Raw genomic sequence first — 16,158 nt, 5'->3', positions numbered from 1 at the left:
TTTTCATACAGATGGAAAGAAAAAACACCAGCCTCTGTTTTTGCTCCTCCTATTTATTTTATTTTGTTTTTTAAAACAATGAAATTTGAAAGCTACTCCAGCACAGTGTCCCAAGCACCACATCACAATCACACTACAGAGTATTTGAAAATTAAAATAATAATTAAAAACCTAGTCTAAAACCTATCGAAAACATATTAGTAAGTTAGTTTAAAAATGCCACGATATACATAGGGGCGAAATCACAGGTTTCCAGGCCACCGAGGCAGCCTTTCCTCTGGGCTAAACGGTCGGCTTAAACTAGGGGAGGAAGCTCGGGCAGGAGAAGACAGAAAGGACCCTGGAAAGCGGATTCTTGGAAGAGAAAGACCGCTTAAGGTCTCGGACGTTTCCTTGGCCCCGCAGGGAAAGCCGCGTGGTGGTTTCCATCGTTTCCCCCCTCGGAATCCGCTTCGGCTCTCTTGCTTTGTGGGGGGAACCTTCAGCCTCGGTTGCGGCTGTTCCTCCTCTTCATGCGGGGCCTCCAGTCTGGGGCCGCTTTGAGCCTGGCGGACTTCAACTCCCAGAATCCCCCGGGCAGCTTGGCTCCCTTCTCTCCGCCAGGCTTAAAGCGGCCGCTCTCTTCGCCGTTGCCGGCTGACGAGGCCGAGGGCAGCGCCGACGCCTCTTTCGTCAACTCCCTCGGCTGGGGCTGGAGTTTCCCTCCGGCGCCGGACAACGAAGGGAAAACGAACGGCGGCCCCGCAGGAGGCCCCGAGCGCCGCACTCGCCTTCCCTTTCCTAGCCTGAGCCGCCTCGGCCTGGCAGGCTCCACCCCGCCCGGGCAGCCGCTCGCGGGACTGGCCGGCGGCGAGGTCGGAACCCCGGCGGGGTCGAGCGGAAACCGGGCCCGGAGAGCCTGCCGGGGGGGCGGCGCGGGGTAAACGGGCCGACGACCGGACGGGGAAAGCCCCGCCCCCTCCGGGCACAGGGCGGAGCCTCGCGGGAAAGCCCCGCCTCCCCTCGTCTCCGGGCGGAAGCCCCGCCCGCCCTCGAGGCGGAGGCTGAGCGCGCCTGCGCGGAGAGCGTGTCGCGCGCGCCGCCTCTTGCTCCTCCCCCTCCCGTTCCTCCGCGGCGCCATTTTGGCGCGGGCTCCGGCGGGCGCGGCGGCAAGGCCGGAGCAGCGGCGCGAGAGCCCCGCCCGCCATGATGTCATCGCCGCCACCGCCGCCGCCGCCCTCCTCGTCCTCGTCGGGGCCCTCGGGGCGCCGCTTCGACGCGTCGGACCGGTCGGCGTGGTACGCGGGCCCCCTGTCGCGCGCGGAGGCGCAGGGCCGGCTGCAGGGCCAGCGGCACGGGACCTTCCTGGTGCGCGACTCGTCCACCTGCCCCGGCGACTACGTGCTGTCGGTGTCGGAGAACGCGCGCGTCTCCCACTACATCATCAACTCCCTGCCCGGGCGGCGCTTCAAGATCGGCGACCAGGAGTTCGACCACCTGCCGGCCCTGCTGGACTTCTACAAGGTCCACTACCTGGACACCACCACCCTGCTGGAGCCCGCGCCCAGGTCAGCCCGGCCCTCCGCCCTGGGGGGGGGGGGGGGAGAGGACGGGGAGGGGCAGCCAGGCGGCGCCTGCCTCGCTTCGGCTCGTTCAGAAAGGGCCCCTCGCCAGGCGAGCAGCTTTTGGTGCAAATGGGCGTGCAAGCCCCCCTCCCCCAATGGAGCCTCCCGGGAGGGTCCCGTCCCCCAAGGGGTGGGGGTTTGCATGCGGTCGAGGAGGAGAATAAACGGCCGTCCAGTTCAACAAGACGAAGAAGTGAGAAACGCCACTCAGACAAAGACACAACCCCCCCGAGGCCACCAAAGCTCCTCCGGCGCTTCGCCCAAGGCCAGCGCCCCCCTCCCCAGGGGCCAGGAAAGAAAAGAAACCCTTTTTAACCACAAAACTCTGGGTGCAGAAGTAGAAAAGCCAATTCTGACCATTAGGAAAACTCCCCCCTGGACGTCCCCTCAGTCGCGTGTCCACCAATGGCTGGGACTCCCTTTGTTTTGGGAAGGGCCTGTCTGCCTCGGACATCCCCAGCTGGCGACCTTGGCTCCGTTTCCCCCAAACCTCCCTTGCATTCCAGTGCCGTCCCTCCCGTTCCAGTTGTCTGGTTGCACCCCTGGCAGCCAGGGAGAAGAGCCAGGCCTCCAGAATGCCATCAGGGTGAGGTGGAATTTCATTCCAGGGGGTGGGCATGCCCTGAGCCCCCCCAAAACGGTACTGTTGTTTAATGGCATCAACCTTAGGTTGGCTCACATTAGCTGAATAGAAACCAGCATTGAGTCTTGTAGGGCAGTGATCCCCAACCTTTTTGACGCCGCGGCCCGGTACCGGCATCAGCTGGGCGCCGCCATCTTTTTTTTGATGAAAAAGTGCTTCCGGTGAGCTTTCTACCCGGAAAAGCTCACCGGAAGCACTTTTTCATGAAAAAAAGATGGCGGCGCCCAGCAAGCCAGCGGCCCAGTAGGAGTTGTTCCGCGGACCGGTACCGGTCCGCGGACCGGTGGTTGGGGACCCCTGTTGTAGGGCTTTACTGGCGACAACCAGCACCTTGAATTGCACTTGGAAGGAAACCAGCGTAATGGTGTCGCATGTGCGTACGAAGGCATGTCTTATTATTGCTCTCATCACCACATGCTGGACTAATTGAAGCTTCTGTGTGTGTCTTTAAGGGCAGCCCCATGTAAGCCCTTTAGAATAGTTGAGCAATGAGGTGACCAAACAACGGAAAACAATGTTGTGAGGATGTCATTGTTTCATAAGCGATTGAGTAATTCCCGTGTCGTCTTCAGGTACCCGCTGATGGGTTCTGGTACCGGCTCTGGTGCATCGGCTGCAGAGGAGAATGTGGAATATGTTCGGACTCTTTATGACTTTCCTGGTAACGATGCGGAGGATCTACCATTTAAAAAGGGGGAGATACTCGTCATCGTAGAAAAGCCCGAAGACCAGTGGTGGAGTGCCAGAAACAAAGACGGGCGCATTGGGATGATCCCTGTCCCTTACGTTGAGAAGCTTGTGAGATCGTCTCCTCATGGGAAGCATGGTGGCAGGAATTCCAATAGCTATGGGATCCCCGAGCCCGCCCATGCCTACGCTCAGCCTCAGACCTCCAGCCCTCTTCCCGGTGCCACCCACACTCCCGGAGCGGTCATCAACCCCTTGCCTTCAACCCAGAATGGACCAGTCTATGCCAAAGCCATTCAGAAGAGGGTTCCCTGTGCTTATGACAAGACTGCCTTGGCGTTAGAGGTAAGCCGTTCAGCCGGAGCAGCATCCGTGCAGCTTAGATCAGTTCCCTCGTCCCATTGGAAGGGCTTGTCTCAAAACTATTTGTCCCAAATAGTTTTGTCCTCTCCGCGCTCTCGTTTCATGGACTGATCCATCATTAAATGTTCCAATCTCACCTCCCACGGTCACTTTTAAATGTGGAGCCCCTGGTAAAACTCGGTGCCCCTTTGTGATCAGGCTTGGCGTGCAGCTGACATACAGTAGTACCTCTGGTCGTGACCATAATTCATTCCATAACTTTGGCAATTTCTTCGTCTTCTCATGTTTTGTCTTCATGAATTTCTGGGTCAGGGATCGTGTTTGTTTGCCACTCCAAGTATGTGTTCATGACCAGATGCAAAAAAAAAAAAAAATGTGAATTTTTTGGTCGGAACCTGATTTGGTGGTGGTCAGAAGCGCTTGTGACCAAAGATTCTACTGTATTTAGGTTTTGCAATCTGTGGAGGGCCTTTCAGCCATTAGTGAATCTGCTTCTCTACTGCAGAATATTAAAAAAAGTCCTTGAATGTTATGAAAGGACGACTGTTCCCATTCTAAATATTTAAGCAAAGTAGCCTTGTATGAGTATTCCATGTTCCTTCCTTCTGCTGGACCTGGGTTGCAAGGTCCTAGGCCCATATTGACTCAGGATGGGACAGATTTGACATTTCTCCAGGTTAGGTGAATCACAAATGAGGTTCAATGAAGGCATTAAAGTCCTGTATTCAGAACAAAAAAAAGTATTTCGCTTAGAAATTTTGAAGGCGTCCTACAGTTCTGTTTCTAGGGCTGCTTCTTTCCCCATTCCACAGCTGCAGAACACACTCATTCTCCACATTTATTTATTGGTTAATTTTCTCAGACTGTTTTCAGTGTAAATATCCAATTATCTTATTGTATGTACTGTGCAGCCTTATTTTCTCATTATATCTTTAATTTTGTTTTGAGCAAGTTAGGTCTGAAGTGATCTCCCACTGTGGCAGGGCTCCCTCTAAAATAGGCTTATAGCCTAAGCTTTCTTTCACAGTTGCATTTCTTAATCTTTTCCATTTCTTCTTGAAAGTGCCCCAGGCACTTATCCTCTTTCTGTAACTCTTTGGTCATGTTACCCAGTTGTTTTTCTCATAAGGTTTTTCTCCCTTTTTCTTATACTTGGTTACTGTTGCCGCAGCCTCTTTAATTTCTCATTGCCAATATTTCGAATCCTGCCAAAAGAGCTTTAAACATTTCTTCCTGATTGGGCAATTATGGAAAATGCTTTTCTTTGTGGTCCACTTCAAAAATGCCAAGGTACTTTTGCTTTTGTTTCCCTTTCTTCTTCCTTATCCAAGGCATTATTAAACCATGTTGTTTTCAGTTGATTGATATAGCTAGAATTTGGCCTTTACTGTCTGCACCTTAGCCAACCTTTTACACTCTTACATTTCAAGAGATTTAAAGATTTCTTCAGAATTTCCTTAGATACTTTTAATGAGGGAGTAAAGAATTGCAAGCAGTATGCAGTACAATCCCAGTATCTTGAGATTGTATTGCCAACATTCAGCAGGAAAAAAAACATTTATTTAATAGATATATATATATCTCTGCCCAAGTTGCAATGACTGCATTTCAGATAGGCAGGTCATCAAGAGTTTTCCTGTTCCCATTTCTTCTCTAATGCTCAGGAAAAGGCACCCCAACTGTCACCCAAGTCCCTTTGTCCTCTGCCCTTTGGCATGTTGAAACCCTCCAAACAATTTACTGTGTCCCCTATTCAACTACCTTACAATGTGGGCAATTGAATTTAGAAGTGTTTTATGGAGGAAGGAGTTGGATAATGAAAATGTTATTTCCCAAACGATATTTTGGAACCTGCAGGAGATGGTGCCTGGGTTATGGGTGCGTTGATATTTAAATTCAGTTTTAAAAAATTAAAAGGTCAAAACGTGGTGTTTCTCCTTTCTAATTGACAAGGCAGATGGTACTACTCATACTTGAATCGCTCTTCTAGCACCTAGCTACCGTCACATCGCCAACAGTTGCAACTCCGCATCTTCATAATGCGCCAGCTGCGGTGCAGGGGAGCCTTTCCTGGCCTCTCCAGGTGGCTCTTGAGCAGAGCGTCCTGAGCGCTGCCCAGGCTGCCCTCTGCTCCTTTCGTGCTCCTCCTCTTTGGTGCTGCTCATGATATCGGCTGCCGGGAAGCAGCAGGGAAGGGGCTTTTCTTTCACCCCCAGGTCAGGCTGAGCAGCTTCCCAAAGATGCCCCTTTGCCAATTGCGGGAGGTGGAGCGCTGGGCTAGAACGGGGCCTGATCCCACCCGGCTCTTCTTCCTGGATCTGGGTAGCACCTGGAAGCCTGAGAGATCGGATAGGACTGATGAGCTGGCATTTTAATAGACGATGGGCTGTGTATTAAAGGAAGTTGCACCGCAGTCAATGGAGAAAGAGAAAGGGTGGGAGCACAAACCAGGCCTCCTTGGGGGGGGGGGTGCGCTCCTGCCCCACGAAGCAATGCCTGAGGACGGGGCCCTCCAGCTCTCCTCCCTCACGCGTTCACTCCTTGGCCTATCTTGGGTTTGTCTGGGGAGGAATTTAGTCCCTGTCGGTGGCTTGCGGGTAGCGATTCCGGGTGTTTGGTTTGTCGTGAGAAGCTAAGCGCGGCCTGTCTTGGTGCTAATTTAATGAGATAGGAGCCCCTCCCCCACAAAGAAACCTTAAGGCCGTAAACTGCTGAGCGGGAGATTGACGAAAAATCTCGGATGACAGCGGTGGCCAACCACTTCCTGCTTCCTGCCCAGAACAGCACTCAGCTTCAAGGATATCTTGCATTCCTTTGCTTAGGTGATGTCAGATGATGATGATGATGATGATGATGATGATGATGATGATGATGATGATGATGATGATGATGATGATTATTATTATTATTATTATTTGGGGGGGGGCTATTGTCCATGGAGCCTGAGCCTGGTTTGCTTGCACCTAACTGTTGCTGAGTGTCCATATAGCTTTGAGGCTGCTAATTGGAGCATCATCAGGCTTATTAAAGGCCAGTTCCCTAATTTTTTCCTGTGAGATTCAAGTGAACTGCGAGGGATGGTAAGGTTTCGGTTCGGCCTCAAAGGGTTGCCTGCCTGGATGGATTTCTGATATTTATAAGGCTTGGCGAACTCTTGGGAGAAAATAGAAGGAATTTCTACGAATTCTGCCTTCAGTTCCTTGAATAAATCTCTTATTGACAGCAGCGCCTTAATGAGGGCTGAGACTTTCCCCCCAAATCCTGAGGTGCAGACAAAGGACCGAAGAGCCTTTGTCCATTCAGCCTGGTTCCTGCCTCCCGAGCACCTGCAGGCAGCATTTCAGGCAGGCGAGGGAGGGGGCTGGCCCCTTGGTCTCCACCCGAGAGACAGCTGGCTTGGCAGAGAGAGGCAGGGTGGCACTGTAAGCCCCCCACCCTTAGCCCAGCCTTCTTCTTGAAAAAGCAGGCCATCCGTTAACAAGGTGGCCCTCCCTGGCCCTTCTTCCCGCCCTCCCAAAGTCGAGTTTGCCTCTGTGCTCCGGCCAACAGAGGCATCCTGGAGAGGCCCCCCTGCCAGCCTTGGGTGTCACTGGAAGAGGTGGCCGCGAGAAGCCCCTTGGCTCGGCCACAGTTCCTCCCACGTCGGAAAGAGCAGCTGCGTGGAGGCCGAACCCCACGGTACCCTCCTGCAGCCAAAACCTCCACGGACTGCCATCAAAATCTCGCACCAAGAGGGAGCCAAAAGGGTTTTTATCACTGCTCATTACTGTCATATTGGTTGCTGTCCAAGGCGGTTGCTAAACGAGACGGGGCTGTTACAGGTAATAACCTTCACGCAGGGTTGCAGACACACAGGCACACTCTTCATATGGGAGATTTAACTTGAATCCACACTAACCAAGCTGAATCCTAAAAAATCAAAATGCACCATCATCAAGAGAATGATGGAGGATCTGCCCTTTTTCCATTCTAGACTTCTGTTCCCCATCCCGGAAACAGGTTAGAAAAATATATTATTTATACAGCTTACTTTCACAAGATGCTTTGGAAAAAAAAAAAAACCTTTGTATCTATCCAGCCTTTGGAAATCTTCTGCCTGGTTTTCTGTTTTGCTCTGTTCGCTGGCATAAGTGGAGATGCATGTCCAAATGGACGGCTTGATTGTATAATTTCAAAGAAGATTTCTCCCATTTTCTGTGATTATAGAAAATCTCTCAACTTTCAACCTTTTAGCATCAAAAAAAAGTTTCCATTTTCTGCCCTATTGTAACACTTTTGCTATACTGCATTTTTGCCTCATGGTACATTAGAATTTTATCTAATTACAGCAAAAATCAATTTTAAGAATTCAATTCAAAGACTGATAAAATAGATTTATCCTCTCTTCCTGTATACTTGCAGATTTTACTCAACATGAGGGGCAAGCATTATCAGATTATCAGTCGGAGATGACCTCTTTTGCCCAACTTACATTTCTTTTGACTGTGCCATACATGGTCTGTGGATTCCACCCCACCCCCCTTTAATGTGGTGGTAGTTTTCTCACATAAACTTAATGGAAGGGTAAGTGAATATTGGTGAAAGAAGAAGAAAAGCCCCTCTAAATACTTTATGTAAATGCAAATCTTTTAGTGGAAGGGCATTTTGGTATAGTGGTGAAGGCACTGGTCCCACTTTCTACACAAAGCCAGCTGAGAGACTTTGGGCAGACCTTGTCAGTGGCAAACCACTTCCAAAATCTTGCCAAGAAAAGGGCAGGGCCATGCCCAAGGAGTCCCCAGGCTGACCTGGAAGCAACCTTTTCTGAGAGTCCCTGAAGGACTTTGCTTTTCCAAAGGTGAACCCATTTTCAAGTTGTTATTTTTTGCATATATGTCATTTGAACTGATTCATAGAAAGAGGGGTAGGCTACGTTTTGTTGGCTTGAAGGAAGGAGAGCTGCTAGCAAGGAATGAACCAATCCATCCATCGCTGTCATCTATCAAGAGAGTTTCTCTGGTTAGCTTCTCTTTGATCTCAGCTTGAACGGACCAGAGAGGTTGTGTCTGCTGAGTGAAAGTTGGGATGGAGACCTGACAGGTGGATGGAGACCCTCCAGATCTGGCTCTTTCAACAGGCAGAGCTGAGGTGACCCTCCTAATTCCTGTGTGATTGTTCTGTCACTGGCTGTTCTATACTTGCTTTTTTCCTTGCTAGCACAGACACCTTTATCGCTGTTAATTCATTAGCCAGTGGAGGGCCCAGGAAAGGGCTTAGAAATCAGTTATAAATAAAAATTCCCATTGATGTTTTATTGAGGAAGGAGATCCTCGTTACCTGCACTTAATGCCCATCGGATGCATATGGAAAGCCTGAGTTTTAGAACAATGTTCATTCTTTTGCTCAGGAAGGAGGTATTCGGGTTGTGGGACAGTTCAGATTTATTTTTATTTTTTTAAAAAAGGGGGAAATTCTTTAGGGGAATGGCATTAAACTAGCTGCCTCGTAATATAATAAAATATACTTTGAACTAACTCAGTTCTAAGGAATTGGCTTGTAAATTTTTCACATAATTAAAAAATAAGACTGATGTACTTGCTTTACAATCTTGTTTAATTCTAATGGATTAATCTGCATAATCCTGATGGCATTACTGCTGCTCACGTTCCACACTTGCAGATAGTTGGAGGTACCAAATGTGGCTTCTCTTTAAGAAAGAGCAAGCTTGAATGTCCTGTCCTGCTAAACTAGTGGAAAATTGTATTAAATAACATGAAATTAAATTTCCTACCATCGAGTTGAGCAAAAATACTCCTTTGTGTATATTTGATATCTCGCTGTGAAAGCACAACCAGACCATTAACTCCCGGGGTTCTCCTTACCCCATCAGGGCCAAAACCACTGGATTGTTGTTAGTGTTTGGACATGATGAAGACATCAAGATTTTATGAATTCAAAGAATTACTGATGGTCCTTGACTCATAACCACCATTGGGCCCAGAATTTCTGTTGCCAAGCTAGGCAGTCAAGGAAGTGGCACCCCATGTTATGACCCTTTTTGCCACGATCGTTATGGAAATCACCACGGTCGTTTCCTTAAGCAGATCTGTCTTCATTGACTCGGTTTATTGGAAGCCAACTGGGAAAGTCACAAATGCCAATCACACAAACCTGGGATGCTAAAATCGTTATAAGCACCTGCTGGTGGCCAAGCGCCTGAATTTTGGTCCTGTGACTGGGGATTGCTGCGGCCGTTGCAGTGCAAGGACCAGCTGTGAGCCAACTTCCCGTTGCTTCTGAATGCTTGGGAAGCAAATGATAGAAAGTCAAAGGCCAGCCATACGCAGAGCGGGAAGGAGAATACCGAGATTATAGCAATTATTAATGCAGCACGTTTCTGTTCTTTCTTTCTGCTCTTTGTTTAATAGTAAAGGCACATGGAAAAAACATGAGTTACATCTTTTAAGTTTCCCAAATAACAATTTTCCTGGCCTTTTCATTTTTTTTTTTACTCTGCGTATGTATTTATATTAAAACATTTTATATATTTAAAGCAGGGGTGTCCAACCTTGGCAACTTTAAGACTTGTGGACTTCAACTCCCAGAATTGCTCAGCCAGCTGGCTGAGCAATTCTGGGAGTTGAAGTCCACAAGTCTTAAAGTTGCCAAGGTTGGACACCCCTGATTTAAAGTTTTCATTGTTTACACTAGCTCAAAAATCCAAATGTTACTTGTACATTAGTGGAGGCCTACAGAGACCGACCGGGGGAGGCATTGTTGGGGTAGAGCCAGGTGAGTCTATGGCAGCCAAAAGTCAGGAAGAGAAAAGGAAGGAGCATCCCAAAAGGTGCTACCAGGCCCCTGATTTTGACTAGAGAAGAACAGAAGCTTGGCAAGAATGGCAACCTTATAAACAACACCAAAAAAGAAAATATTTTCTTCCCCGTCTGCGATGTTAGAATTTGAGATCGTCCATTGAAACCCAGAGGGGTTTAGGGTCCCTGGAAGCAGTTTGCACATAATCAGACCATGGAATTGGCTGCTGGCCAGTTTGAGCAATTTCAGAAGAGAAAGTTTGTGGGGAAAGCCACTCCACTTGCTGCTGAGGCCACTGGCCTTCTGCCTGGAAGCCAGCCTGCTCCAATCCTGGGGCCCCAGGACAACAGGCCACTCTGCTCCCCAAAGGCAGCCCCCAATGACCACTGAGGACTGGCTGAGGTCCTGATCTGAGGTGCCTTGTCTTTTGGGGGTGGGAGCGTGCAGATCCCTTGAAGGAATGGGGAGAATATTCTTGAAATGCAATTCTCGTAGGAAGAAATGACTTGAACCTTCGCAACTTTATCCCGCGCGTGTATGCGGTTTTATTTATTTTTTCTTTTTTTTTTTTGCAGGTTGGTGACATTGTGAAGGTCACGAGGATGAATATCAATGGTCAGTGGGAAGGAGAAGTCCACGGAAGAAAAGGGCTCTTCCCTTTCACGCACGTCAAAATAATTGACCCTCAGAATCCCGATGAAAACGAATGATCCGCTGGGCCATCTCTGCATTGCTGCTTCCTTTTTCCTGGCTATTTTGAGCATCATTTGAAGTGCGGTGGTTGTTGATGGCGCATCCCAAGGATTGCCAGTTGCTCGTGTTTCCATCTTTGCAGTGATTTCACAGCCCAGCCATGTCTCTCTTGAGAACGCACCTGGTAGTCCGGCATTGGCAGTTTCTCCTAGAAGGTTTTTGGACTGTGGGCTGATTGTGGTGCTATCTAGGCAGAGGGGGAGGGATCGAGACATCCAGTTTCTTTGCTGAATACTTTGCTCAGAAAGAGAATTCTAGATAATTTTGTCTAACTCCAAACAATAATAAAAATGCATTTTCATGAGGCATGGAAGATGAGAGGACATAATCATGTTAAACAATTACGTCTTTAGAGAATTATTGATGCTTCTGTGTTACAAAGAGAGGGTTTTTTTTTTTGAGTTTGCCATTGATTTAGAATAAATTGTAGCAAACTCTTGAAAACTACATTTCCACACTGTCATCTTTATAACCATGTATAATTGATTCGTTTGCCATATACCTGCCTAAACCTCCGTTTGATTCAGATTTATTTAGATTTGAAATGATACTTCAGGCACTAAATACAACCTTTTAGAAGAACCTTATACGAGCTTTGATGAAACTACATTTACCCCTTTAAAATCTTGGTTGTTGTTTTTTTTTAAAAAAAAAAGCAGAAACAAAGCATTGATAATCAGTTACCGAGAACGCAACAACAACAACTCAAAAGATACTCTTGGGCCTTTGTTTTCTGCGTGGAGGCGCAGGAGTAGAAAGTCGTGGTGAAATCAGTTCTCCGTGCTAAGTTTAAACCCAGTGAAATATGATAACGAAGAAACTTGAATGTTGGTTATAGCATGTGAAGCCCTTGACTCCCTGAGGGACGGTTTTGAAAGTTCCCTGGTGCTGATCTCTTGCGCCGTTGAACCTCAAGTGCCTTAACCCGAGGACGACAGGTGCTGAAAGGGACGGTTGGAGCCGTTTGGTCTAGAGAGAAACCTCCCGGATCACCAGCAGCGCTGGGCAGGGGGCTGACATTCTGGGGGAAGGGCTGCCCAGGTGCTTTGCAATGGACTACAACGTGGCCGTTCTGTTAAGTGCCTGGGCACGATTGAATGACTGTCGTACTACTGAGCTTTGTGTTAGGGATATTTAAGCTGCACTAAAGGTCCGTCTGCCGTACCATAGTTCTGCCGCACAGCTGGCCTAATTCTACGAACAGTCCAGACAAGGGCAGTAGCTGAGCTGTGTTTTGCCTCGCTGGGCTGCAGAGTGAGCAAGGACGCCTGGAGACGTTCAGCGAGTCGTGATTCTGCCGGGCTACTGTAGAGCAGCCAAGGCTTTTTCCCTTTCCTTCGGTTAGCTCCACCCTCGGTTGCTTTCTTGGTCAATGGAGAATGAAGTGTCATTAGACAACCACGCCAACCATGTCAAAGGCCCCAGGAAGGGAAGCGGGCAGTCGGAGAGTGGACTCGGAACTGCTTTGATCAGAGCTGGTCAAGGCAGTTCAGGTGCAGCAGACTAAATTAATCTGATGGTACATTTTAAAGGCATCCAGATGTTGGCTACTTTACTGCTTTTTTCCTCTCTTTTGGTCTTTCCTACCTAGAGAAGTCAGAAGTGCTTTTGATTGTGAAGGTCCTTGCCATTTGCTTACGACTGTTGCATTCAGAGAGCCTCCTGTGGAAACCAGCTACGCTCTGCATTATTTTGAGGATTTTTTTTTTGTCGGTCTGTGCTTTGTCATGTAGGTATTGAAAGCCTCGAAGGTGACTCAGAAATATAGTTCGCTCATTGAGCAGGAGAAGGGCGCGAACGGGGTCCATTGGCCGCGGGAGGCCTTCTGTTTCTTCCTTGCGACAATTGATGGCTCAGGTTAGCAGGGAAGTCCTCGTAAGAGCTGTCCCTCGCCTCAGATCAGGGAAGGCCTTGCAGGTTGTCTTATTAAGGAGCGAAAAGCATTTGTTCTGATATTTCATACGTGTTTTTATTTGACTTTGCTGAGGGGAGGGGATTGGAGGTGAAATATTGTAGAATGAGACTAAGTGAACTCTGATTTGGCTGCCCCGCCAGTCATAACTTTTTTTCTGGTGTCTCCAGGGAATGTGAGTTGGGAAAAAGTAGCCTGAAATTCACGCATCTTTTAAGTCAGTGAAGCATCATTTGAATTCTGGGCAGTTGGGAGGGGGACAGCCCCTCCAGGAAGAGCTGGGGGGGATGCCTGCCTGAAATAGGCCGCCTGTGGGAAAGGCCTCGGGGTGAGCGTGAGATACAGGATAACCCACAGCTGCACAGTGGGTGGAGCAAGGGGGTCAGAAGGGCCCCCCCCCTCCCTAATTTATCAGTCTCTAAAGGAGACAGTGGGATAGTTTGTACTTTCAGACTTGCAAGATTCTGTTAACATAACTACAATAAAGTTATTAGGTCCAAACCCAAAGATGAAATCCGATGAAATCCTTTATTAGTCTACTTCTAATGGCAGAATCTTGCCAAACTAAAGCTATTACTTTCGACCTTAATAGGTGACATTAGGGTGGGTGGACTAGAAGACCTCCAAGGTCCCTTCCAACTGCCGTCAATCCTAAGAGATTCTAGGTGTGGATACCCTGAGCCCCTTCCCTACTCTCTGCTCCTCCAGGCGCCCACTCCATCACAAGGGATAGGATTGGCTTCTTTCACCAGGTTTCCCGTCTGGTCTGGTGACCCGGTCTAGCTTGCAACCTTCCATCTCTTTTTACAGCCCAAGAAATTAGGGAGAGGCCCTCCCGAGGCTCTTGCTCTGCCCAGGTCTTTCTCACACACCCCTGCAGGCTGCCCGTCCGCTTCTCCGGGCCGAGCAGAGTGGACGGAGGCTCACGCTCACCGGGGACCGGCTCCTGGGATCTGCGGACTATGCCTCGCTGTTTGAGAGTTTGTCAAGGTTTTTTTTTTTTATTTTATGCTACAAATTAACAGTATTAAGTATATTTTTAGAACATGTGAAATGTGTTTAAAGTTAGTGCCTTTTTGTTTTCTTGATAATTATAATTCACTACTGGTCCCACATCGAGCAAAGGAATTCAGTGCCCCTGTTTGTGTTACTTTCAATAAAACATGCATCATGTTTGCAGAGTCTTGTCCCGTTTCTTTCTTCAATCCAGCTCTGAGTTAAAGGTCAAAAAACAAGGGGGGGGGGTTTGGTGCCTTAAACAGCAGACCTCTCCCTACTGGCCGCTTCTCCCTTAGGGGCAGGGGGCTCCAAGGCAGAGGTCCCCATCCACCACCTGCCCCTCCCCCCAGCAGCCTTGGTGCCATCCAGGCAATTTCATTTATGTGCACTGAGTAAGTTTTTGCCCTGAGCTCATCCCAAGGTACCACAGAGATGCAGGTGGATCATTTTAAACGGTATTTTATGAGCTCCCATCACCAGAGGGTGGCTGGACAGAACAAACAGAGGAGCTATTTTGTTACACTTGGTTACACACAGCGAGGTTGGTCAGACCAGAACGACGACGGAGCAGCCGCTTCATAAATTGACAAACCAGTTACCCCGTGCAGAATGTGGTGAGATCGTAGTGCATTCTGGGAGGCCTCGTTGCTTCCTGCGGGCAGTAAGTGGTGCGCTTGAAGGAAAGCAACCCTTCGTGGGGACCTCGGACCTTGTGTTCCAAAAAGGTGGCCAGGAAAAAGACTTGAAGCTTTCCAGAGGCCAAGAGCAGAGCACAGACCCCCAATGGCACCCAATTCCCAACAGGATTTTGCCTCCAGCCCTGAAGCGAGTAGCAAGGCACCCCCAAAACATGGAGTCTCGTGTAAGGGGAGGGGGGGTGGTGTTCCAGAGTTCAACTGTCCAATAGTCCTCCGGTGACACCTGTTAAGCTTCGTGGGCCTCGTCACCTTTGCAGAACGCATCTTTGGGGTGCCTCCTGCCCATATTCAGCACCCCTCAGGAAAGGGGCCCTCTCACCAACATGCATAAGGGAACAGAGCACAGGGGCTCCAGTCTGCCCGGACCCCGGCAGCCGATCCTGAGCTCCCTGCAGGGAAGGCAGCATAACTTCTGGCCCTGCAGTCACCGGGTGGGGGAACCACCCACTGGCTGAAGCTTTGATCTGGAGTGGAAGGCGAGAGCCCCTGGGGTTTGGGTTTGCCAGCTGGCTCTTCGACATGTCCAGTCACACCGGCATCCTGCCAGAATGGAAGGAGCGGAGTGGCAGCCAGACTTTGGTGAGGTTTAGGGTCTCGCTCAGGCGCCGTGGGGAAGTCCAGCCGATGGGGCCCGGACCAGAATTCACTGAAGGTGCTCAAGTCCTTGGAAGGGGCTCGCAGAGACGCCTCACCAGCTGCAGGAAACCTGAGGGATTGAGAGAAATAGTTGCATTCCTTTAAAGAAGCCGCCAATTGGTTGTCAGGGCAGGTGACAACGGAAAGAAATGACTGATAGCTGTTGCAGCTGAGTCTTTGCCAAAATTAAATTCATCCCTTCGGTTGTTCCACTGAAGTTTCTTGGCTTCCTTCAGTTCCACAATAGATATTTGTCCTTTTAATTTCTTGCTTCAATATTAGCTGTCCATGCACATAAAGATGGCGTGGCAAGAAACCTAATTATTGAAAACCCGGAGACCCTAATAGTTTAACAACAACACTGAATTTCTGAAATTCTGGATCAAAACTTTGGACAGAACGTAACTGAGTGCACTTTAACGGAAACCAGGTCTTCCCTTAACAAACAAACCAAGCCCAGAGGGCACAAAGAAGAAATAAAATGGGGAGGTTGTGTGTCTTTCAGCTGCAGTGAGCCAGGAGCAATAGGGCTGCTAAGAACAGAAAAGCAATTTTAGGCTGTGAAAAGATATGAAGGCTCCCAAATCCTGAGAGTTTGTCATAGTTCTTTGTCCCTGAATGCAGGAGAACGGAAGAGGGGCTGGAAAGCAACTCTTGTGCAAGGCGACACTAAGGTAACTGAGGGACTGGGGGGCATTTGAGGGGGAGGCAGATTTTGTGCACTTTTCAAATAACAAAAATAATCTGCTGTGTCCTTCCATTAGCAAGGACTGCAGCATGTGGGATAGGTGGGGGAGACGGCGGGAGCTCAATTCAGCCTCCTCTGCTTCTGACAGAGCATTCAACAAAAGCCATCATCAACTGAAGCCATGAGGTCAAAAAAAAAAAATGGCCACCAAGGAAGGAAGATTGTCACTTGGCACTTACAAAGAGCATAAAGCAAAAATAATATAACAGACTGTTTAGTCTTATGGAGTAGATCTGATGATATATGTGGGGAAGTGAAGATGTGGGTATAATTATGAATGAAAGGGCTGAACGGCATATCAGAAAGCATGAATCTGGTGA

The 16,158-nt window shown here is 48.9% G+C and overlaps 2 protein-coding genes across 2 annotated transcripts in view; one reads left to right on the top strand and one right to left on the bottom strand.

The window, feature by feature from the left end:
• Nucleotides 1-1,095: 1,095 nt before the first annotated feature.
• Nucleotides 1,096-13,938, top strand: CRKL (CRK like proto-oncogene, adaptor protein). Its single transcript, XM_087943002.1, has 3 exons — nucleotides 1,096-1,547; nucleotides 2,820-3,279; nucleotides 10,668-13,938. The coding sequence occupies exons 1-3, from the start codon at nucleotides 1,186-1,188 to the stop codon at nucleotides 10,800-10,802; spliced, it is 957 nt and encodes a 318-aa protein (XP_087799128.1). The 5' UTR covers nucleotides 1,096-1,185; the 3' UTR covers nucleotides 10,803-13,938.
• Nucleotides 11,495-16,158, bottom strand: part of LOC113431154 (T-box-containing protein TBX6L-like) — a 19,384-nt gene continuing 14,720 nt past the window's right edge. Inside the window, exon 9 of the mRNA XM_087943001.1 lies at nucleotides 11,495-15,160. Coding sequence (XP_087799127.1) covers nucleotides 14,770-15,160 — 391 coding nt within the window. The 3' untranslated portion in view covers nucleotides 11,495-14,769. The remainder of the gene's footprint in view (nucleotides 15,161-16,158) is intronic.

The sequence above is a fragment of the Notechis scutatus genome, chromosome 13 (assembly GCF_049901735.1).
Source record: "Notechis scutatus isolate UNSWTSFEM ecotype Mainland chromosome 13, rNotScu1.2, whole genome shotgun sequence".
Lineage (NCBI taxonomy): Eukaryota > Metazoa > Chordata > Lepidosauria > Squamata > Elapidae > Notechis > Notechis scutatus.
The sequence above is the reverse complement of the archived record's forward strand: the minus strand, read 5'-3'. Positions and strand labels throughout refer to the sequence as shown.

Coding starts and splice junctions, on each gene's coding strand:
- CRKL (XM_087943002.1), top strand. CDS start 1,186: ATGATGTCATCGCCGCCACCGCCGCCGCCGCCCTCCTCGTCCTCGTCG. Junction 1,548..2,819: donor CTGCTGGAGCCCGCGCCCAG/GTCAGCCCGGCC, acceptor TGTCGTCTTCAG/GTACCCGCTGATGGGTTCTG. Junction 3,280..10,667: donor AGACTGCCTTGGCGTTAGAG/GTAAGCCGTTCA, acceptor TTTTTTTTGCAG/GTTGGTGACATTGTGAAGGT.